At 47.5% G+C, this 24,030-nt stretch overlaps 1 protein-coding gene across 2 annotated transcripts in view; it reads right to left on the bottom strand.

The window, feature by feature from the left end:
- The window catches only part of LOC138285508 (uncharacterized), a 29,931-nt gene extending 7,115 nt beyond the window's left edge, over window positions 1-22,816 (bottom strand). The window contains exon 1 of one of the 2 annotated variants that reach the window (XM_069225502.1): window positions 22,444-22,816. Coding sequence is in view for 1 of the 2 variants with exons in the window: in XM_069225501.1 (XP_069081602.1) it covers window positions 21,195-21,485 (291 nt within the window). In the remaining variant the exon portion in view is untranslated. Of the gene's footprint in view, window positions 1-21,194; window positions 22,197-22,443 lie in introns of those variants that run through there. The other variant, XM_069225501.1, reaches the window with a different exon arrangement.
- Window positions 22,817-24,030: the final 1,214 nt, after the last annotated feature.

Below are 24,030 nucleotides of genomic sequence, written 5' to 3'. Positions count from 1 at the left end.
GGTGACGTCAGAGCCCCCTCCTGATAGGTGGTCACCTGGCTAGGTGACCAATCCCCCTTTCAGGGCTATTTAGGGTCTCTCTCTCTTGGGTGGGTCCTCAGATTCGGCTCGCAAGATTCCAGCAGGGCTCTTCTGCAACCTTACTTCGGCTTCTAGCCACTGGAACCACGCCTGGACCCTCCAGGAACCGACAATCTGCATCCACGACAAAGACTCTGCTTGCAATATTTTTTCCATAGCTCCTTTCAGCTTCTCCAACATTTCCCCTGCTGTGCATCCTCTGAGGACGGCAAGTCTTTAATCTGCACAAGAAGGAAGGAGGAATCTCCCTTGGAATGAAGGAGTCACTGGCCTGCATCCACAGGCACCAATTGCAATGACGACCGTCTGCATGGATCTCCTCTCATCATGAGCTGCGTGGCTCCTGCATCACAGGTGGCAGTCCGGAGTAATCCTCTTGGTCCTCTCTGCAAGCTGTCCAACTTTGGTGGAGATAAGCCCTTGCCTTCCCACGTAGGACAGTCAAGGCTTGTTTACATCTCCTCCAAGGGATCTTCAGGCTACGTGTAGCTCCAGCCCCCAGCACTGGGCCTGGACCTTCATTTTTTCAAGGTTTTTTTTAAATTCTAAAGTCTCATCGTATTATAACTGTTCAACAAAAAACACAGAGCTCAATATCACACAGAATACAAGATGGCAGAATGGCAGGAGTAGCCGTGCATAGCTCTGAACACCGCTCCTTATATCAGTATTTTATCCTCAACATCCTACGATTATGGCGCCTGTCATTATCTTCTCTACCATCCTTCCTTACCTTTTTGCCTTTCGGGGCTCCTCTGTTCATGGGTCTATTTGAACACTGAGGACTGCTTCCGAGCTTCTATGGACTTCCTGTGTTGCTGTTGTGAGAGCAATCGGCCCATGATGTGCTCCTGCAAGATCGGTGGGTCATGCTCCATCCTGGGGACTGTTCCCATTCGCGAGACTGCTGGGTTGGCACCAGGGGCACCACTGGTGCTTATGGGCCATCTGGAGGATTTGAGGTTGCCGCCAGCCAGCCACTTTGCACTAGCCAGCCCCTCTGCCTGCACGAATTGGCATCCCAGCTCCCAGTCCATCTGCCTGCCACATTCTGTGGTGACTCCACTATGGATTCATTGGTATGTATCACTTCTGTGGGAAAAAATTCCTGGTGCACTGGGGACCTCAAACCTATGTGCTGCCTTTCACTACCTTCCCTTCAGGGATCCAACTGTGCATTAAGTTTGAATATCGAATGTGGGTGTGTGGCTAGGCGCCAATGGAATAGGTTGAGAGCTGCAGTACTCCTGGCCGAACTCTGGCTTCCAGGGGCATTCTCCATGCCAAATGCCCAAACTGGCTTAGGGATGTGTGAAACCAAGACTCCCTATGCGGAAGCGACCCATCTCAAAGCTCAAGTCGATTTTGCCAGCTGACTATATGAAAGTGGAAGCCAGGCAAGGCTGGGTCTCAAGACGGCGGCATAGCAGCACTGAAGTGAAAGCAGAGCTGTGCATCATCGACCCCTCTGCCTCCCCTACCAAGTAAATTGGTGCTGGCTGCCAGCAATAGATGCGGGCTGTCAAGCCCCGTGTGTGCAGCTGCACCTAACTGGTGGAAAACTGTGCAGTGGGCGTTGTGTGGAAACTCCTGTGGCCCTCTGCCAGAGAGCGGCTGAGGAGCATTGTGGCATGAAGTGGTGGACTGAGCTCCGGTATGGACTGCGGTAGCCCCTCAGAGGGGGCGCACAGGTGGCAAGACAGGGACATGTGCCGCCACTGGCAAAAACCCAGGTCACGTGCCCTGTGAAGCTGTGGTCTATGGCTCAGAGGCCTCCCACGGGAGACTTAGCCCAACAACCGGTGTGCTGGATAACTCTCCCCTGACGCTACTTCTGGAACAGACGAGGCTGAGAACAGTCCCCACTCCGACACTGTGGCCACCTGGAACTGCCAGTTAGTCCTCTGGTGCACAATCAGAGACTGGAAGCACACTGGAGCCATCTGTAATGCAAGGGACAGGAGGGCATACAACGCATCTTGCAGCAGGGAAGTGCATCACTGAAGATAACTGGTGAGGGCCTCGGCTGCACACAAACATTGGGATGGTACCAAGGTGTGGAGAGTTAAATTTCCCGGGGGCCATGCCTGAAATGTTAGGGTCACCTAGAGAAAGGCGAGACATGGCTCAGCAGGAACCCAGGGATTGATGAGGTCCACCTGCAGCAACCAGTTGCAGAGCCCTTATCTCGGGCCCAGGACTCGGAGGTCAGCAGCCCTGACCAGGTGGCGGCACTAAAGGCCCCCAACTAAGCTGATATTAGGGACAGACCCCATTCATACACAGCATATCAGGAGAGGCTAGTTTGCCGATCCCTGGCAGGCAGGGGTCGGCTCTGCCAGTGCATACCCCTTTTGATACCAGTCAATAGGAGCCTGCCTGCACGCCAAGAGTGGACACAGTGTGAACACCCCCCACCCCCAATCCCAGGCTCTTTACACCCCACTATTCTGCCCCTACGCTGCACCCTACAGACTAATTGGGAAGCAGCCTGGCCTGCTCACCACACTAGCGTTTTGACGCACCTATATGACCTCCACAGCTCTGCGCCCTGTATTGCATGCCGACAAGTGCCTGACCTGGCCTCGAGCCAGCGAGTAGACCAAGGGACACGCTATCACCTACAGGCTTTTTTTGATAATTGGCCCGAACCTCTGTACCTCCACGTCGACACTGCAACCTGGGCGCTTCCCCAAACACAAGTATAGGATATGCCTACCGTAACTTCCACCACTCCCCTTCGGACTTTACACTCAGGGGCAGGATCGCTCTCCCCCTTCTCTGCCTCCGGATCGGAGGATGCAGATGGATCCCGATCGGGGAATGCGGCCGCTGAGGGCCACTGACTTGCGACCTCACCATCTTGAGATGCTATGAGTCTGTTAATGCTCCAGAGCCCTAGACAGCCTACGGCAGATCGAAAGACAGTTGCATGTGCTATTGTGGTTCAGCGCAAGTATGAGTGAGGCTCATACTTGCACCGCCTGCTGCTTTACTTTTGACGCAGGCCCTGGCCCCCACTCCCAACGAGGATCCTGACACCTGGCCACCTCCTCCCAGAAGACTATATGGTCTGCTTGTAACTTACAATGAGTAGCAATAATGGGTAAATACTCAAAAAGTAAAGAACTGAATGACCCCTCTGCCTCTCAGGATTTCAAACCTGCTGTCATGGACAGGGTGGCCTCGGGCACTGGGCCTCCCCAGTGGGACAGCAGGACATAACCCTAGACACTATATTGCAGGTTATCGCCTCTTCTCGAGAAGCACTTGAGTGGAAAACCGACATGGCAACCATTAATATAGGGCTGCTAAGAGACGATCACCGGAAATTAGTGGAAAGGATCACGAGAAAATTATTTTCACTGGAGGATATTACCCTAGAAATTACATCCATTTGTGAATGAATGTCACACATTGAGGACAGATTTCAATCTTTAGAGGGCAGAGCCAAAGATGCTGAAAATAGGCCCAGGCGGTATAACCTGATTATAGGCTTACTGGAGCACACAAAAGACCCCAAAGGAAACATGATTAACTTTCTGGAGAACTGGCTCTGCAATGAGGTGGCCCCGGAAGGACTGTACACGTTATACGCACTAAAAAGTGCGCACTGCAAGCTGGCATGTGTGCCACTGCCAGAGGCAGCTCCCAGACCAGTAACGGCCATTTACATTACAGGCGATCCTGAAACACATTTTGGTCCAGGCACAGCTGAAGGGTGACATCATGGTGGAAAACACACAGTAATGTTTTTTCCGGACTTCGCCAAGGGGGTCCAAAAACAGCAAGCTTCATTAATGGATGCCAAAAAGCGCCTCAGAACTCTGGGATTTTCCTATGCTATGTTTTTCCTTGCTAGGTTGCGGGTAACCCATAGAGATGAGGTACACTTCTTTAACTAACCCCCAGTGCTTTGCGATTGGATTGACTGCCTCCTCCAGGTGGGGGAATGTTCCGCTGCTGACAGTCAGGGAGCAAGACAGAGACCTCCGAGGAAGAAAGTAAGGAGGGAAACTGGGACATACCCCGCTCGCTCTTAAGCCCTGCACGAACAGAGAAGCGTGGGGGATGGCGGCCACCAGTGGAGCGGACTTTAAACCCTGCTTCTGTGACTGTAGACAATGATCTGAAGGACTCGGACTATGCCTGAATCCTCACGCGTAGCTTCAGAGACTCAATGTCTCGGTTTACCCCTGGTACCATACAAAATGATTTAACAGTACCACTGTTATCGCTATGGGTCAATACCGTCTATGAGTCATCAATGTGTTAGCATGCTGTGTCAGGTCTGCTGTTCTTTACTCTCAGGACCTATTGTGGGCTTACTCATCCTGTCTGCCTGTTGGGTTGTGTGATGTGAAGCCGGGAGACGTCATAGCTGGTGCAATCTCCCCCACCCCCCATTGACGTTGTGACGATGATGAGTGCACAAGGGTTGCAAGTTTGTTTCATGGTTTGGATGGGGAGTCTGTTTCTTCTGGTCCTGGGGTTGGGGAGCTGGACTACTGTGTTAAAGTTACTAGGGTTTATATGCTGGAACACTTCTGCCCGTCTAATTAGATGTATGCCAAGGTGGTTAAGGACCCCCACCCACTGTAAGAATTCAGGGATCCAGTACCACAACTGAGAATACTACTTTAACACACCTTTATGGCGGACTCCTTAACCTATAATATTCTCAGCTGGGGTCTTACCAATATGACCAAACAGTAGAGGGGAGCCCTCATAGCCCTCTTACAGGAGACCCAACTCGCTGTCACAGAGAGGGGGGAGATATGCAAGAGGTAGGTAGAACAGCTATATGCCACCTCACACTTTGCTTTTGACAGAGGGATTCTGCTGTGCATCTGTCCTAGGGGGCTGTTGCAAAAAAACAAACTAATTGATCAACCCTGATGGGAGATATGCAGTAGTGACGGGTCACCTAGCAGGTCGTGACTAGACCACTGTGGGGATTTATGCTCCTAATACATACTGGGGGGGGGGGGTTCCTTGTCGAAATGTCTAGAATTCTGGCCCCATATATATGACACAGAACATGTTACTGGAGGGTGTTTACAATTGTGTCACGGACCTGGCCCTTGATAGATCTCACCCACCACTGGAGGACTCTCAGGTCTACCATCTGGCTCGGGTATTCTCGAACCTGCAGTATGGACGAGGGTAAGTGGACGACTCCTGGAGACGCTTACACGTCGAGTCCAGGGACTATTCATTTTATTCAGGTATGAATTCATTACACGCGTGTCTCGATGCTCTCCTATGCTCCCTGTAGTACATTGGGTAGTCCGAAATATTGAGTACCTGTGTCGGATGATCGCAGACCACAATCTCATGTTGCTCTCTTTGGGTTAGCATAGGAAGAGCCCCCAAAGACCAGATTGGCACCTACATGTAGAGACCCCTAGAGGACCCTGTGTTCTTACATACTATTGGCAAAGCCAAATGGGACTACTTTTTAAGACATTGTTTTTAGATTAAACCCAGATCTTTGTGCTTGGAGGTGAATGTTTGCGTTGTTCAGCATCTCCGTCCATCATCTGTTCTTTTTGCTTTTGTTGCCCTAAGTGGGAAGGGTATGCCGATACGTAGATCCCATGCTCACAGCGCCACTAGATTCAAGCTAACCTGGCTGATGAAGGGTGATACGCTGAAGCCAGTCCCAGGATGCTTGCTTCTTGCTGGACTGTTCCCATGGGGAACAGGGTCAAGACTGATTTGGATATGGCTGGGTTCAAACTGGGGTGGCGTGGAGGGCAAAAAAAGATGGATTAAACTCAGATCCTTGTGACTGGAGGTGAATGTTTGCATTGTTAGGCATTCCATCCATCATCTGTTCTTTTTGCCTCTAAACTCAGGACAGCATCAATAGCAGATTTGAAGAATATTATATTGCACTGATGTCCCATCCTCTGCTGTTGAACCTTCCCCCCCCCCCCCCTCAAATTGATAAGCGAATTCCTCGACCCGGCAGTCTTCCTGAGGATTACACTGGAGGAGGCTGATGAGCTTGGCGGGGCCCTTGTGCTTCAGGAGGTGCGGGTTGCTATCAAAGCAATGGCAGAGTCACTGGAACCGTTGGCCTGCTGGTGGAATTCGATGCAGCCTATGTTGAAGAACTAGCACTAAAGTTAGGCACGCTGTATGTAGCAGCCCAAGAGGCAGGGTGTGTGCCCAACTCCACAGGTGAGGCCCTGGTGGTTCCTTTGCTGAAACCGGGCCACTCCCCTCATGATGTCAGGGCATACTGCCCCCTGTCCATGCCTAACATGAACTATAAAATTCATAGCAGGATCCTGGCCACTCGTCTCTTATGCACAAACTGATCCATGTTGACCAACCTAAGTTCATCCCGGGGCTTAACACGGCACACAATATCCGTAGACTCTTTTCGATCCTCAAAGCAGAAATGCCAGATAAGCATACAGTGGAAAATGATATACAAAAAGCCTTTGATAGTCTTCGTGGGATTTCCTCTACCAGGTACTAGCGAAAAGGGGCCCAGGGCCTAGGTTTGCCCAGTGGACTGTACTCAATACGTACCATCCAAGTCCAAACCGGTAGGTAAACCTCTGAATCCTGTATCATAGACTGAGAAACTAGGCAAGGCTGCCCACTTTACCCATTGCTATTCACCATTGCAGTCGAGCCCCTGGTTAACAGCACACACTCTAGCATATTAGATCAGGGCACACAGGGCATACCACACTATGCCGCCCTTTATGCAGACAACATGCTTCTATTCTTGCGTAATGCAGACAAAGGCTTGCCAGGAGCAATAGCTCTCCTGAAACGTTTTGGTAGCACCTTGGGCCTGTGTATTAAATGGCAGACCTCCCAACAATTCTCCCTCTGTAGGCAGCGCCCCAACCAAGGAATCTGCATGGCCTTGCCTGGGAAAGGACATTCCTGAAATATCTGGGGGTTAAGATCTATCACAACCCTTTTGACCACCTGGAGGGTAATATTGGTGTGGCCATTAGAGGTCTCTGCAACAGTGTGCACTTTTGGAAGTCTCTACCGCTGTCCGTGCAAGGAGAAATGGTGTAGCAAAGATGGTGACACTACCCCAATTGTTGCACTTCTTCTCCAAACTACCCATCATTATTCTCCAATGGGTTTTCTGGGACTTGGACTCATTGTTGATCGAACTGATATGGTGGCCAACAGCGCTTGACAGCAGAGGAGGGTCTGGTGGTTGTGGATATCGAAGCCTACTACCTGGCGGCACAGCTCCAGTGGTTTAATCAGTGGATTCACTTGCGGATGAATCCTAGGGATGGCATCATTGGGACGAGTCGCCTTACTTTATAACAGGTACTCCTAAACCCCAGATGACCACTTCAGGAGGGTGCCATGGATCTGCAGGTTATTCAACACTGCGTTCCCTCCAGCACACCTGAACTAGTATGCTGTACTCACTGGATCTTCCACTGCAGGGGATAGAGCAGATAGATCAGGGAGCAGCACTGAGGGGCCTAGAGGAATGGTCCATATATGGGGTGACCTGGGTTGGTGAGCTCTACAGAGATGGGGCACTTCTGGCTTTTGATGACTTTTCAGCCACCTTAAAAGTGCTGGGAGGTCAGTTCTTACTACATTGGGGGTGGATGCAACTCTGTGCAATCACTGATGGACTGGCACAGCCGAACCCTCTCATCACAGTTGTTGCCAAGTTCTGTGTACCTTGAAGGAACGTGCTAGGACAATAACATGCTTAGACCAAGCCTTGCAGTTCAACATTATTACGCCTTTGGTAGAGCCACCTGAGCAATGGGAAGAGGATACTGCGCTTGCGATTGCTGAAGTGGGATGCTAGCAAACACCTATACTGTATCTAGGAATGCCAAATTTAAATGAATTAACTTTTACTTGTTGCACAGGGCATACCTCATTCCTGGTAAGAATAGCTAGCTCTTTCGAGTCACTAAGGCAGTGTGCCGTAGATGTGGTGAGCAGGGTGCCAAACTGCTTCACGTGGTCTGGTCCTGTCCCCTGCTGGTCGAGTACTGGAGAGTGGTTATGAACTGTATAAATGAGGTTACCCAAACCAGCAATCCCACATACTCCCTTTGCCTGCTTACTCGGGGGATTCCCAAGACACACTCACCATAAAATCACCACTAGATTTGTGGGCTTGGCCATGGTCCTTGCGAAGCGGGAGATTACCTTGCACTGGTAAATGTATCCTTAGTCTTAAATATTACCCTTCCCAAGGGGCGCCATCAGCCTACCTGAGTGGCTTCACATCCAGAGGGTGTAATTCCTACTCCACCAAACTGCTGCCCTAATTGAAACTCAAAGGTTAATATATGATTTGATTCTGTCTCTGGGAATTCTGGCCTACTCAGCCTCCTCACTCCAATCTCAGGTTAAATATTACCAGTAACACACAGCCCCAAAAAATGACCCCAACCATCTTTACGGAACTATATTTTGGTGCCACGGTGCTTCTAGCTCCAAGATACGTCCCCCACTACCTCCTCACCGCCGCTGGAGCAAAGTCACCGAAGACCAACTGACCAGCACCCTCGCCCAGAACCCACCCACCGACCCGGACACCGCCGCCATCAACCTTCGACGGTGGACCCACGACTGCGCCAACACCCTCGCACCACTCAAGAGACCCACCGTCAACCAAGAAAAGAAAAAAGCCACCTGGTTCACAGACGAACTCATCACCTCCAAACGCACCTGCCAGAAACCAAAGAAGAAATGGCTCCTCGAACGCACACCTAACAGCCTGACAACCCACAAGAAAGCCACCCGCAAGCACCACCATCTAATCCGACTCGCCAAACGCTCCCACTTTACAGAACGCCTAAACAACAACGCAAACGACAGCAAAGAACTCTTCTGCATCGTGAAAGAGCTCTCCAACCCCAGCGCCAACGACATCCCACCATCCCAAAGACTCTGCGACGCCCTGTCCACCTTCTTCCATCAGAAGATCGCCGACATCCACAACAGCCTCAACACCACGCCTCCGCCAGACCCCACCCCTGACAACTCCGCCTGCACCAACCACCTTGACCCACGTAGACGACGCCGAAACTTGCAAGATCATGAACTCCATCCACTCAGGATCCCCTTCAGAGCCATGCCCACACCACATATACAACAAAGCCGACTCTACCATTGCACCCCAACTTCGAAAGGTCATCAACTTATCCTTCGATACCGCAACCTTCCCGGACAGCTGGAAGCACGCCGAAATCCACGCCCTCCTCAAGAAACCGAAGGCAGACCCCAACGACCTCAAAAACTTCCGCCTGATCTCCCTCCTCCCCTTCCCGGCGAAGGTCATCGAGAAGATCGTCAACGCGCAGCTCACCCACCACCTCGAGGACAACTCCATCCTGGACCCCTCCCAGCCCGGCTTCAGACGCAACCACAGCACCGAGACTGCTCTCCTCGCCGCCACAGATGACATCAGACAACAAATGGACAACGGCGAAACATCAGCCCTCATCCTCCTAGACCTTTCCGCAGCCTTCGACACAGTTTGCCACCACACCCTACTTACACGCCTCCACAAAGCCGGAATACAAGAAAAAGCCCTCAACTGGATCTCCTCTTTTCTCTCCAGCAGAACCCAGAGAGTCCGACTCTCACCCTTCCGCTCCGAAGCCACCAACATCATCTGCGGTGTACCCCAAGGCTCCTCCCTAAGCCTGACGCTGTTCAACGTCTACATGGCCCCCCTCGCACAACTGGCCCGTCAGCACAACCTCAACATTCTCTCCTACGCCTGGCCCGTCAGCACAACCTCAACATTCTCTCCTACGCCGACGACACCCAGCTCACCCTCTCCCTCACTAAAGACCCACTCACCGCCAAAGCCAACCTCCACGAAGGACTGAATTCCATTGCTGAATGGATGAGACACAGCCGCCTGAAGTTGAACTCCGACAAGATGGAAGTCCTCATCCTCGGACGCACCCCCTCGGCCTGGGACGACTCCTGGTGGCCCAACGCACTGGGACCCCCTCCAACGCCAGCCAACCACGCACGCAACCTTGGCTTCGTCCTCGACTCCGCCCTCACCATGTCCAAGCAGGTCAAAGCAGTTTCCTCCTCCTGCTACAACACTCTCCGCATGCTCCGTAGAGTCTACAAATGGATCCCGACGGAAACCAGAAAAACGGTGACCCAAGCCCTCGTCAGCAGTAGACTAGACTACGGCAACGCACTCTACACAGGCATCCCAGCAAAGGACATCCGACGACTTCAACGCATCCAAAACGCCTCCGCCCGACTGGTCCTCAACGCACCCCGCCGATGCCACATCTCCCACCACCTGAAAGACCTCCACTGGCTCCCCGTGGACAAGAGGATCACCTTCAAGCTCCTCACCCACGCTCACAAGGCACTCTACAACGCCGGACCCACCTACCTGAACAACAGACTCAACTTCTACGTCCCCTCCCACCAACTCCGCTCTGCCAACCTCTCCCTCGCCATCGTCCCCCGCTTTCAACGCAAGACTTCCGGCGGCAGATCCTTCTCCTACCTCGTCGTCAAGACCTGGAACACCCTCCTGGGCAGACCCAGGACCTTCTCACCTTCAGGAGACTCCTCAAAACCTGGCTTTTTGACCAATAGCAGCCCCACCCCCCCCAGCGCCTTGAAACCCTAACGGGTACGTAGCGCGCTTTATAAATGTCATGATTGATTGATTGAAGATACAATACCCTTCATCAATTACTTTCAAGCAAAGCAAAAATATATTCAGATCTTAAGATTTTTATTTCTGACTCCTACTTCAACCCAGTGAAAGGCAATATGACTGCTGGCTTTTTTTTCTTGACACACAATACTACAGCATGGGAAATGACCTTCACCCAATATTTCCCCAACACAGTCAGAGAAATTATACCTGGGTGGTGGAAGACTGGAGCCCCCTTTGTCACGCACACCTCCTATACTGCCATAAATATCTTTGACAACGGAAAAGGTATCACCAAGGGAATCTCCAGAGTATCTTGTGTAAGCTGAAGTATTCCACACACCAGGGGAGGCTCCTCCACAATGGCGAAGGAGCGTCGCCCCACTGGCTAAGAGCCAGCAGCTGAAAAATAAAATATTTTAATATTGTTTTATCTTTCAGCTGCTGGCTCGGCCAGCATGTGCAAGGAGGGGTTGGGCTGGGCCATATGAGGGGGAGAAGAAGAACTGGAGTCTTCTCCACTTAAGTGCGCATGTCAGTTTGGCCAGCCCTCTTGGGCCAGCCACACTGACATGCGCACAGCCGGGTTGGGGAAACAACACAGACCCCAGGGCACTGTCTGAGTGGCAGACCAAACCGCTCAGATCAATCCTGGTGCTACTCTCATGCTAGGTATAGCATGAGAGCAGCACCAGGATTGTGTGTGTGGGGGGGGGGGACCTGTGCTGGTGTGCCAGGGACTGCTGGGACACCAACAGGAGACAACCCCCCCCTCCCTTGAGATTTGCGGCAGCCGCCACTGCAGCATACTCAATCAACACACTTTGCTGGGTGGGCCTAGCATTCAGAGAGGTTGAATTAGGAGTTTCTAAAGTAGGAAACAATACCTGTTGGTTACTATTGTTGTGGGTCAACGGTCACTTACTAGAGGCAAGAGCAGAGTTACTGATGGGGATAGGAGTGGCAAGGGACCAGACAGAGGAGATGGGAATGAAAGTTAACTTGTATATAAAAGCTGTACAGGTCTATGGAGGCTGCAGTACAGGTTAGGGATGGAGCTCAGTAGTCACAGTTCAGGAAGAGGTAGAGTGAGCTCAACTTGTGAGTTGTAAGGTTATCACTCGTCTTACTAGTTATGATCTGGCTTTTCTCCTTCAAGTTGGTTTTGTTTCCCTTCGCTTCCCTCATGTTTAGTTTGTTGGATTTTGTGTTCTTTCTTCTTTATTCCCATTTTTGGATGGCAAAACTCTCCTGTTTCTGCTGTGTTTGAGGCTTGTATCACAGTTTCCATAGGGCTCGTTGTCACCTATCCCTTTGAGAAGCAGGTATGGCCAAACTAATGTGGTTTGAGTGGTTATCTAGAATGAATCAAATGGTCTGGTACGGTTTAAGAGTACACAGCCAGTTGTGTGATTCCCTTCCAAATTGTGAAACTGTATCCTGACCATTTACCGGTCCTCCGTAGCTGTGACATCCACTCTCTGGCACATGCCGAGTCCAGTCAGGATCTTCCGTTCTCCAACCTATCCCCCTCCCTTAATTGTTTGAGTATATCATTGATAACAGTTTGTCACAGATGTTTTCAACCTATAGCTTGGGAGAAGTTTGGGATTGGCATTGAAGACCCGTGCACAGCCACCAAACTTGACAAGAGCATAATTCAAACTCCTGCTTGACTGAACTTCCACCCCAGCATCACTCTTTCTTTCGCAGCACTGGACACACATACCTCTAGAATGCAGTACTATCTAATAGCACCATGCTACCATTTACAAGTACCACTGAACCTCCACCTCACAGACACATTCTAAACACTATTCCCAGCACCCCATTACCATCTCACCCCTGCAACAAGGTTTTAACACCCTTCAAGAGTGTGCTACCACCTTAGCACATCACTACAACCCATACAATTGCACAACCAGACACATGATCCACCAGCTGTAATCATGATGGCACCCCGTGCTGACCTACCACCTCACAGCACAAACTACCACATGCCACCAAGGCACTATTACTCAGCTATCATACTACTCCACTATCACATCCATAAGCAGCCCCCGAAGGATATTGTGGCATAGATTTGCAAATTTTGCAGTACTAAAATTGACACTTTGCGGCATTATTGCACCACTTATTTTACTTGTAATCATTTTTTTCAGTCTTAAATCAATGGAAACTGTTTTAGACAGTATTCCACTCTGAAATAGGCATGTTTAAAGTGCCTGACAGCGTTTGTTTACTATATTCTCCTCTGTGGCAACATTCTAGATGATAGGTTAAGCCAAGCACAATAGCACAGGGTTGCTAGTCATCCAGTTTTATGAGGCATTATGCAGACTTGGGATTAGCAGTTCCAGGCCCCAAAGCCAGCTGCTGTAGGACACCATGTTTTGATATTCACACTATGTGCAAAAGCCAAACTCAGGGTTTTCCAGCAGCTGCCCTGCAATTACCATATATTACCCTTGCACTTCTTCTTCGCCTCACCTCTTGTTAGATTTCGCAAATAGAATAATTCCTTTATGTGACTTGTAGTATGCCAAGGGATGGGGTCTCCAAGGACAGATGTGATTTTATTTGTTTTTTTAAATTTGCATCTTCACTATTTGTTGATGTTTTCTTTTTTTGTGTAAGAATTCTGGTCGAGCTCTCCATTAAATATTTGGCAGGGGTCACACAAAATAAAATATAATAAAATAAAAAACACCAAAAAGGGTGAAATTGCAATAGGGTGTCTAATGTGCATCCCAGGAGCTGCTTCAGGGGCAGGATAACTGGCCTGGGACCACCACTGCTTGCTGCATGCAAGAACCTCGAAAAACATACAAGACATTCAACACCCAATTACCATCAACAACAGACATGGACCGAAACACACTACACATAAAGATGTTACATAAAGGAACCCATTTATCAGGTGCTTAGCATACTTTAGGGGGCTGTAGATTGTTTTCTCACTAGTGGTACAGAAAAAAATGGTTTGTGCGCCCAAACTATCAAGTTAAGTTCCGCTGAATATCAGCATCCATTAGGGTCGGACTGGTCTGTAGGGCAATCAGGAAATGCTTGAGGGGCTGGTCTCATGATAGTGTGTGGGAAGGTTTTTTGGAGGTTTGTGGGGCTGTTTTATGGTCTGGTGGGCAGGTTTTTACTGTTGATTTTACTATTATTACCACAAACATTGCTTGTAGCAAACACAAATGCATGCATATGTTACAAAACACCTATATAATGTGTCTCCAAAAGTTCAAAACAGTCCTATTTGCTGATATGGGCACTTTTGTAGCTATCCGATGCACTAATGGGGGGCCACTTTTATTTTGGTGCTCTGGCCTATTTTCTGTCCCAGTCCGACCCTGAACGCCATATGATGGGATTGGAGAGTACAGTAGGCATCCTCTTCTGTGATTATTGGTTCAGTTTGGACCCACTTCCTTCCAAGCAGAGCCTGTTGCTCTGAGGGGAATTGTATGTCAAGGAAAGCATGTAGCACTTTCCGTGGACTCGCTGATGGTCAAAGTACATGGTGGAACACAAGAAACTGTAAAGGCCCATGATGCAACAGCTTTGCTTGTATATGAGCAGTTTTGTCCTTGGCTAACCCCAAATGTTACCAGATTGGTTGAGGAAAGTCATCGTTGCTTGGCGAAAGTAATTGACAAAGTGAGTAGGTTTGGCTCTTGTATAAAACATGCATGAAGAGGCACACAACAAACAGGTACAAATGCACAGACAGATCATAACACATGCACAAAGGCCAACGCCATCCATTTTAATGAAGCCCAGCTTACATAAAAGCACACATTCACACAGTGCAACAAGCACAGTGATGCATCTCAAGGGAGCATTTAGTGTAGGGGGCACTGATAAGTGTTCCTCATCAGGGGTGCACTGAGAGTTATGCAGTATGGGAGCATCAGGTGCTGAACACTGTGGAGGGAACACACTGATCATTGTGCATGAGATACTGATTCCCTGCCAAAGGGTGTTTTTTAAGTCAGAGAATGAAGGTGGGATATTTAAATTCAAACTGACTTATTGTCAGTAGTCCATCTTCCATTGCACTTCTGGTATTGCCCTCAGGTCTTATGGCTCCGACTCCACATATGCGCAGTGCACTGCTGTACTCTTTGTGGGTTTTTTTCTGTTATGGGTTCTTGGCCAAGATCACACATAGTCTCTGCGGTTTCACTCTAGCCTTTTCACGCCCCAAGGACTCCATCCTTAGGCTTTGCTCAAGCATTTCAATGATGCCAAACTTCGACCACCAAAGAAAAAAAAAATACACAACACCGTGACAGCCAATGGCATAACCTAAGCCCCAACCTCAAAGCAGTTAGTCAACAGAGGTAAATGCATTGCAGAAACCCAGACACCAGCGAGATATTAGCATGCACAGCTCAATGAGTGAATGTATTTCAATTCATTATTGAATTGGAATTTTGGGTTACAGATAATTATTCGGTTTTATAACTTCCTTTCCACTAAGCCCCTCACTGTGTACATTCCTCGGCTGCTGCAGTCTCTGATTGCAATGACTCGGTCCTGTGGGATTCTTACAAGAGGGCCAGGCTTTGTGAATCCTTACAGCTGCCTCAGATGGATTGAACTAGGCTTTATGAACATAGCCAGGGGCGATGAGCCCATCTAACAGAGCTTGAGAGGCATTGATAAAATTGTACTCATGCTTTGCTTTTGGCGCGGAGGCTGCTGGAAGCTCTTTCTCTCTCTTTGTCTCATCATTTTACTTCTATCTTGCTCCTCCTCACTTGCTGAAACCCATGACTTCAAGAAACGGCCCTTTCCTCTCATTTTCCTCTCCTTCATTTGTTCCCCTGTGAAATTAATCCAAAAAAGAAGAAAAAAACATTGCTGAAAATGTTTTTTTCTGACATTTTTCCCTTCCAAAGAGGAAAAAAAAGGGAAGAAAACAAAATGTTCAAAGTCCGGGAAAATAGATGAAACAAGACAATATGGCCGGTGGATTGGTTTTCTTCACACCCAAACACATTAGAGCCACTTTACAGAGTTTGTCAGTGAAGAGCTACTTTTGTTTTCTTGTCTTTCTTTCAATAACATTGCTTTCCCCTTTGTTGTGAGGCACGCACCAGAGAATGCAAGCTCTGAACGTGATGTCCCACAGGGCCCACTGACACAATTGTACATTTGTTTCTGTAATTCCTAATGAGGCAGGAGGAAGCAGGCAGCTATTAAGGCTGTACAGCGCCACGTGGTGACGTGTGTGCATACAGCCAATAAGATTGCACCATTTTTAAGGTCGAGCACGCATGGGTTCTAGCCTGCTGTAATCTCTCTGTGAGCTTTTAACCAAGCCCAACGCACGCCCATCCGTTTTGTTGGTTTGTGGGCTTGCCTTTTAAAAATCGCTTGATTTTATTTGTGAAAGCCGTGCACACGTCATGCCTTTTCCGGTGTTTAGCCATCCTCACGCGCACCGGCCAACTACTGAAAACATACGAGGCTCCATGTTTTCAGCATTGTTTCTGGACTACTTTTTCTTTTCGTTTCCTACACAGAGCGATCTCGCTGCACATTTGCTGATATGTTTGACTGCAAGAGAACTTCTGTTTCATTTTGTGTGCTCCTTCACGCTCATGGGGTGACGCTTTAAATCGGGTTGCTTATGTAAAACTGTATTACTTTTCATTTTATGTGGCAATAAAAGTCCAGTAACACGTAACAACGCTAATAGCTCTAAGTCGAGCAAATGCGAGACCTATTGCAAATGCTTGTTTTTTTTGCTGCCAGCTGGAGACCTTTTTTTGTGGCCAAAAAGATAAATATTGCAGTCATCACACTCCTATACTTATTTCGCAATTATTTTGAGAATCGTGAAGTGCTGTGAATGCTGTGGGGTCTGCAAAAGCAACTCACCACACTACCACCTGTAACACAATGCTAAAACTACCTCTTCCCTTCCCACCCCTATCACTGCCACTTTGACACTCCCCCCTTGAAACAACAACCCACAGCAATCTTTCCTCAAAATCTTGCTCACCACCATGTCACTTCACAATAAAACCTGCCCCCCTCTCCACCTCCCACCCCAAAAAATGAATAATGATGCTTTCCATGATTTATAAATTAACAAGCATATTTTGATACAGGACGGAAATGGGAAAAATAAAAAAGGGTTAACACCACCATACAAAAAAGGTTAGGACTCATGAAGCACCACTGAAAGGCACAGCAGTGGTGGTACAAAGGCAGAAACACCAGAAGGACGTAGATGTGCAGAAGGGATACTGGTTGGATAAATCAGTCCAAGGTAAAGCAATAGCCATAGTAAGCAGAAGAAATCTGCATGAAATACGAGTAAAGGGAACTAGAACAAAGGCTCTAGATTTTATACCTGTAGCGGTGGTAATCACTTGGCTTGTCACAGGCAAGTAAATTGTATGGAGTCGAAGATAATTGACTGTTTTGCTGAAATGTACAGAAAAAAATAGAAAGGGGGAGTGAAGTGTGTAAAAGGAAAAAAGAAACCGGTAACAAAAGCAGCAGTGATAGTTTTGTACTCAACATCAAGGAAAGTCACATTTGGCATACTAATGATAATGTGAAAAGCAGGAAACTAGTTTTTCCATGACAACTGTTAGGATGGGTACGTACCTACATAGTTGTGAATTCTGCTTTATCATTTACCATAACAAAACAAAACAAAAATCTATGGAAAAGTGTGTTTTGGGATATAGGAAAATGTTTTATGTCCCACAGAAATAAACCCAGATGAATACAGTGGAGAAACAACTGACATGTTTGGTTGTCCTACTTTGGCGTTTTAAATTTAAGAATAGAACAATGGGAATGTTGTATGTGGCATAAAAAGGACCCTCAGTGTTAGACTCGATGGCCCAGAGAATTATCCACATTGTTCTTAATCGTAATAGTGTGGAGCATGTTCTAAGTATTTGACCTGGAGAACAAGTGGAAATAAATGTTGGTAAATTTTCCAGTTTTTGGTGGGATATTAGCAAAATGAAAGATTCTGCTCATCACAGTTAAGATTATTGCCACAGCAGTGATACACAAAGTTAGGTATGGACCTACCAGTTGTTCGTGAAAGAGCTGCAAAATCTTAAATCTAAAGGTATTAGAGGCATCCTCAATGTTAATCCTGTTGGCAGTGACAAGACATTCCAACAGTAAAGTGACATTATGTGTACACTGGTAAAACTTTAACAATAACACAACCATTAACAGATTTCCCTTGCCTAGAATTAATTAAAGGTGCTTTTTGGTTCATTGCGTCGGATTTGTCTACAGCATATTACTGAAGGCCTTTGCACCCCAAAAGCAAGGAGTGCTCTCTGTACAGTGTAGGAAAATGGCCTTCAGCTTAGAATCAGTGGTGACAGTATTCTAAAGGCTTGAAAGTAGATTGATGAAGGGTACAGCAGGAGTCTTATACTTTTAAAACGCCATTTTAACTATGGGAAAGAATTGGGAAAGGGCCACTGTGGAAGCTAGTGGAAGTGTTAGGAATTGTGTGAAAGAGGACTCGCAGTGGAGCACCCAAAATGAAAGTTTTCACAACACAGTTTAACAAACTTGGGTCATAAAATATGCATGGATGGAATTAAACTTAAGAATAAGTCAAAAAAATTGTAAAAGAAGTTCCCATCTCACAGAATAAAGACCAATTGAGGTCATTCTAAGGGTTTATTCAAAGCTAGTAATAATGCCACCAAAACACCCAAAGACAACTGACTAAAATGAAAGTGAAGTCTGTATGGGGTTAGGACTGTCTGAAAGCATTTGACTTGTGTAAAGAAGGCAATATCTTCTGAAACTTATTTGCAAGGGTTTGACCCACAAACTGAGTGTTGTTAAAACAAATGCCAAAGGAAGAGAACAGTAACCACAAATAGATAAGAGGAAAGGAAAAATAACCGCCTTTGCTTCACGTTCATTGACTACGACAGAAGAGAAATATTCAGTGTTTAAAAGGAAAGGCTACCTGCATCAGTTGAAGAAGATGTGTGGGATAATTATAGTGCAACTTATCTGTATATAATACAGGATGACGTCATGACAAAGGAAGAATGAAACAAGAGTCATTAACGAGATAGGATTTTAAGTATGTTAAAGAAAGTACATCAAGCTGAGCAGCCAGAGAAGACTCATTTAACCGGGGATGAAAGAATTGTAAGGAAAATAATGTGAGAGTTGTCAGAAAAGAACACTGTAGTGATGAGGAACGAAAGATAATTACTCCATTAATTTGGCTTCTGGGATAATAAATCTAGCCTTGAAGACAAATGGGTATCAAATAAACTATGGCTACGTTAAGAAAAGTGTGCCTGTGGCCTGGTTTAGATAATGTCTTTGCGAAAGTTTTCAGGGACTGCACCATCTGGAAGTGTGCTAACAAAACACAGAAATCGCCTGGGCCACCTCTGCACCCAAGTAGCTGTCCTAGTATCCTATGGGAGAAAATAGCATTTACTACTGTAAGTCAATATTGTATAAGAACAGTAGTATAAGTACATACACATCTGTTGTCAAAGTGGACTGAATTGAAAGTGGCAGAGAAGGGAGATTCTGAAGTAGTGATAAAGATTTTGGAAGCTATTTGTATAAGAGAAAGATTTGATTGGGGAAAGGAAGTTAAGAAACTCACCTTAGAGAGTCAATGTTAATAAAAACCACAGGGTTTAGTCGTCCAAACGCTAAGGACGCAACTGAATGGATGGATACGTTTAACATTGTGGACTGGACACCTCATGTGGAGAACAGTCAGACGCAGCTGGCTCAAAATATGTATGCCACATTTTCAGATAAAACTGTTGCAAAACAGGTGGAAGCTAATTTTGGACTATAAATGTGTCTACGAAAAATCGAGGGTGAGAATCGCCAAGTAAAACTCAAGATACAGAGAACCTTTGAGAGATGCAGATTTGCTTTACAATTCAGCTACGTTTAAGAATTCGTAAGGTTTTGAATTTTAGTAAATTGACACTGTGCAGTTGTGCTGAATTTAAGAAGGACAGTATAAATGCTGAGGATAACTTAGGGCTGGGGACAATACTAAAGGAACTTCGGTTAGATCCACTAAGATGTGTGATTCTAGAGCAACCGATGAGACAGAGGTTCGGATTACAAATGCTGGAATGGATAGGTACTATTTAACGCTCCCAACCAAATCTAACTCCGGGTCCGAAATGTACCGGGTGCGATAAATTACACCTACTCCGAGTTTTGTGAGCAAAAACATACGTAATTATGCCCTTACTGCACCAAAAATCTACACGTCAGATTAAATACCACATTCTTGACTCATGCTAAATTCTGGCAGATTTTACCTGCCTAAATTCAATGATGGGTGCGGACTTTATGGCATGTGGTAATTACTTAAGTGGAAAGCGCTGCACAAGTCAGAATTCTCACCTCCCTGCAAAAATGGATTTGCACATGGATAGGGAGGTAAACTGCCCCGTCCATGAGTGTGAAAGGAAATGTTGTTGTGTTTGGATTTGCTGCAGCAACACTAGCAACTGAGGGAAATGAAGGTTGATTCGAACAAGCAGAGGAATAGGAATCACAAAACTACCTTTCAAACTGAGAGATTATGAGTACAGCTGTATAAAGTTAATAGCGCCTAGATTATTGTTATGTATGTTTTAGTTATTATTTTAACACATGGTATGGTATTTTGGTCTTATTAATTCAACGAGGGAGACTGTTCATTTTCAAATGTGTTTTGTTTTCATTCCATAATTGAGATAAGCATACGTTCCAGAAGATATTGTAACGACAACATACCGTGGACCAGTTACCTCTGAACGGAGCTGATGCTTCCTCTGTTCAGGCTGGAATAAACCTTATTTTCTACAGGTTTTTATCCATCACTAAGTCTACACAGTACTACATGCCCCAGAATACGAAGCACAAAACAGGTCTGAAAACCCTATGCACGCGAGGAGCGACGAAATAGGACAGCAGCTGTACTTACTGGTTTCTTACTAGTTCCTGCTTTTTTTAACAAAAGTAATCCCTTTCCACGTTTCTTCGGTAGTTTCCTACCGTCTTTTTTTTTTTATTATTTCCTTCGGCGGTCCTCCTCCCCTTTCATCGTCGATTGTTGTTATTGCCTACCCGCATCTTCAGCGGTTTCCGACCTCCTTTATTGAAAGAAGATCATTTTGTTTATTCTTAACTCGGCAGTTCCCACCCCCCGATTTGACGACCCCCAACCCCGAGTAGTTCTTACATAGTGTGTTTTTCTAAACACTTGTTAGTTAACGCTCGCTGCACTGTCCCGCTCGGCCGAGGTAGGCCTAATCCCCGGCCTCGCGTAGAGGCTCAGCCCCGCTGAATAGGCGCTCCCTCTCGAGGTTAGTATAATGAAATTCCTCTCTCGGTCCCATCCTTTACCCGAGGGGTAGGCCCCGCGTCCCTCCTCTTACTGACTTACCTGCAGGTGCTTCTTGAGGTTGCTGGTGGAGGTGCGAGCCGTGGAAAGCAGCTTGACCTTGGGTTTGCACAGTCCGCACTGCACCGTGATGTTCTTGCCTTTCTCCTCGCAGAAGGTAAAGGCGCTGCGGTACTTCCAGCGCTGGAAGGCGGAACCCGCACCAGGAGAGTTGGCGCCGGGGGCTCCGGGAGAAAGAGTGGAGGAGGAGGGGGGGCCGGAGGGAGCCCCCGTGGCAGGCGGCTGAGCTCCGGGGCTGGCAGCCTGCGAGCCCGGGCTCCCCCCAGCCTCCATGATCGACGGCTCCCTAGGTTCCCACTCCGGCGATGAGCCTTTCTCTTCGGGTCCTAGCCTCTTTCAGCGCCGGGCCCTTCTCCGTCTTCTACCGTCCTGGGCAGCGCGTCGATCTCTCCGGGTATTTTATGCCCGAATCTAGGTCTTCCCGGCGCGTCACAGCCGCCTCGCTCGGCAGGAAAAACCGTGGTTTCGCTTCTACCTTCTGGGAAAAGGGCCCCAACCCCGGCGCCGGTCTCCTTCTTTGGGTACCCTAGCCGTTCTCCGGGCAAGGCCCCGACTCCGCGGGCTCTCACCGGGCCTGCCCCGATCTCACACGGGATGGGGCTCTGTTCTCTGTCTTTGGGCCGAACTCGCCGGCCTCTTCTAGTCCCCGGTCCAATTTTGTTCCGATTAATTCACCGGTTTCTTCCCATTCTCCCCGGACGGGGCTCTGAATGTATCTCCGGGCCTCACAGGCCGCGCACTCCCTCAGTTCCTCCCAGGATTACACGTTACTGATTCCTCCTCCACCCCTCCCCCACGGAGGCCGTTACAGATTAACAGAGTCCCCCCTCCTCCTCCCTCTGCTCATCCCTCGTCCTCCGCCCCAAGGCCAGGGAGAGGATTAAGCCCAGCTCGACCAAGGAAAGGGCTTGCTTGCTTTTGCGTTAGGGGATAATAACCATTCATTCCATATCCTGCCACCTGCCTCTGCCGTTCCCTCATTCAGTCTCTTAGACCAAGTAATCTGCCAGTGGCAAGACTCCGACCCCCGCTGTACCTTTAAAATTCTCCCTTATTTGACCCGCCGGGCTGACCCCAGCCTTGCGTTTAAAGGTTTGGTCCTATACCAGCCAGTACCATGCCATCCATGGCAGGCCGGGGTCATTTACTAGCGCCACTCATTTGTTCACTATAGGCCACTTGTTTAGTTTCTGTAGTTCTAACTGCCCGCCTTCCAGGCTTGTCTGCTCACCTTTAGTCTGCACCTCCCGTTGGTCTCCCTCTGCGTCGCTTCAAGACTTTTCAGACTTATGTTGCTGCAGAGGTTTCTTTTGGAACTTTTTCTGCCTACCTCTCCATCTTCCGACTCGTCCAATTCAGCCTACCTGCTAATGCTGCTAACCCCTTTCGCTTGTCCTTGCTACCAGTTTCCTTCTTGCCCTTCTGCTGGAGCCTCTTCACCTGTTGTTGCTGGCCTTCCACATGTTTCACCTGTTCTGTTCACCCCCTTCTTCAAGGTATTTCGTCTCATCATCCAGGTCATTTGCCATTTCTTTGCTACCACCATTCTCTTTTGTCGGTGTGACCAGATTCGGAGAACTGTTTCAAATACAAGGGCAGGGTAATCCCAGTGCCCTATGAAAATTAGCATAAACATAGCCTTCAGTAAATCGTTTTTATATATGCTTGTAGTTTTGTCTCAAGAACCAATGCAAAATATCAACAATATATATCATAAACATTTAAATGGCTCTGCATGCTGCCCTTCTGTCGTGTCTAAGCACTTTAAACAATAGAGGTTGCTATCACTTTATTTAAGGCAATCAATTTACCGACCTTAGAAGGATGTAAGGTTTAGTCGGCATTGTCAACAGTGAGCGTTGATCTCAGAAACACCCTACCAATTAATGTCTGTACAACATGCATTCTTGTGCGTGGCACCCCTAGAACTGTAATGCTTCAAACGATATGAATATAACACAGTGAAATTCTAATGCCTTTCCTAAATGCACAGCTGTCTCTTACAAATGCACGAAAGCAAAACAGACACGATTTAGAAAGACTTTTATGTTTAGACATGCCAATATTGTAGCTTCAACCACTTAAAAAAAATATAATAACAACACAGGTCACACTTATAATGGTATAGTGAGACAGCAAGTCTCTGAACGTAAACAGCATGACCGGTCAGGGATTTAAAAGACACGGAAACACTGGATATTTTCAAATTCAGGGGAAAACAAATCTTCTATGGACTTAATGTGAATGTGGGAATGGAGTGGTGTCTAATAAGGGAGGATAATGTACTCGCGGGCCGGAAGAAGAATATCATTGAGTGACAAATGCATATGGGAAAGCAAATCTTTTTGGATAATACCCATGTCAGGCTGTCTCTTTTACGTTGTTCACTTTTGTTTGCCCTATGTCCACCTCTGTTGCCCCAATGTTTTTTGTTATAAAATCTGTCCTTCCACATTAAACTAAAAATTGATGTGGATTAGACTCTTGAATACTCTTTCTATCCTGACGGTAAGAAATGACCTGATCATCTCCTATTCGGAAGTGCACAGAGGCACTAGACCGGAATGTCCTCTTCTCACCCCTTTTATTTGCACTGGTAATGGATATGTTGAGATTCAAAATACAAGACCCACAAGGAGGAAGAAATAAGGCTACAGATGTGAGAAAGGGTCTCTTCTGACATGGTTAGCCCCCACTTTTTGCCTGGTATTTGATGTAGTTTCTAAGTTGTTCGTTCCCAAGGCCCCTGCTAACAAGTTTCCTTGGACCAGATCTCTTTCCCCAAAACCTTTGTGATGCATTGGCACAATTGGAAACA

Source organism: Pleurodeles waltl, chromosome 3_1 (assembly GCF_031143425.1).
Source record: "Pleurodeles waltl isolate 20211129_DDA chromosome 3_1, aPleWal1.hap1.20221129, whole genome shotgun sequence".
NCBI lineage: Eukaryota > Metazoa > Chordata > Amphibia > Caudata > Salamandridae > Pleurodeles > Pleurodeles waltl.
The sequence above is the reverse complement of the archived record's forward strand: the minus strand, read 5'-3'. Positions and strand labels throughout refer to the sequence as shown.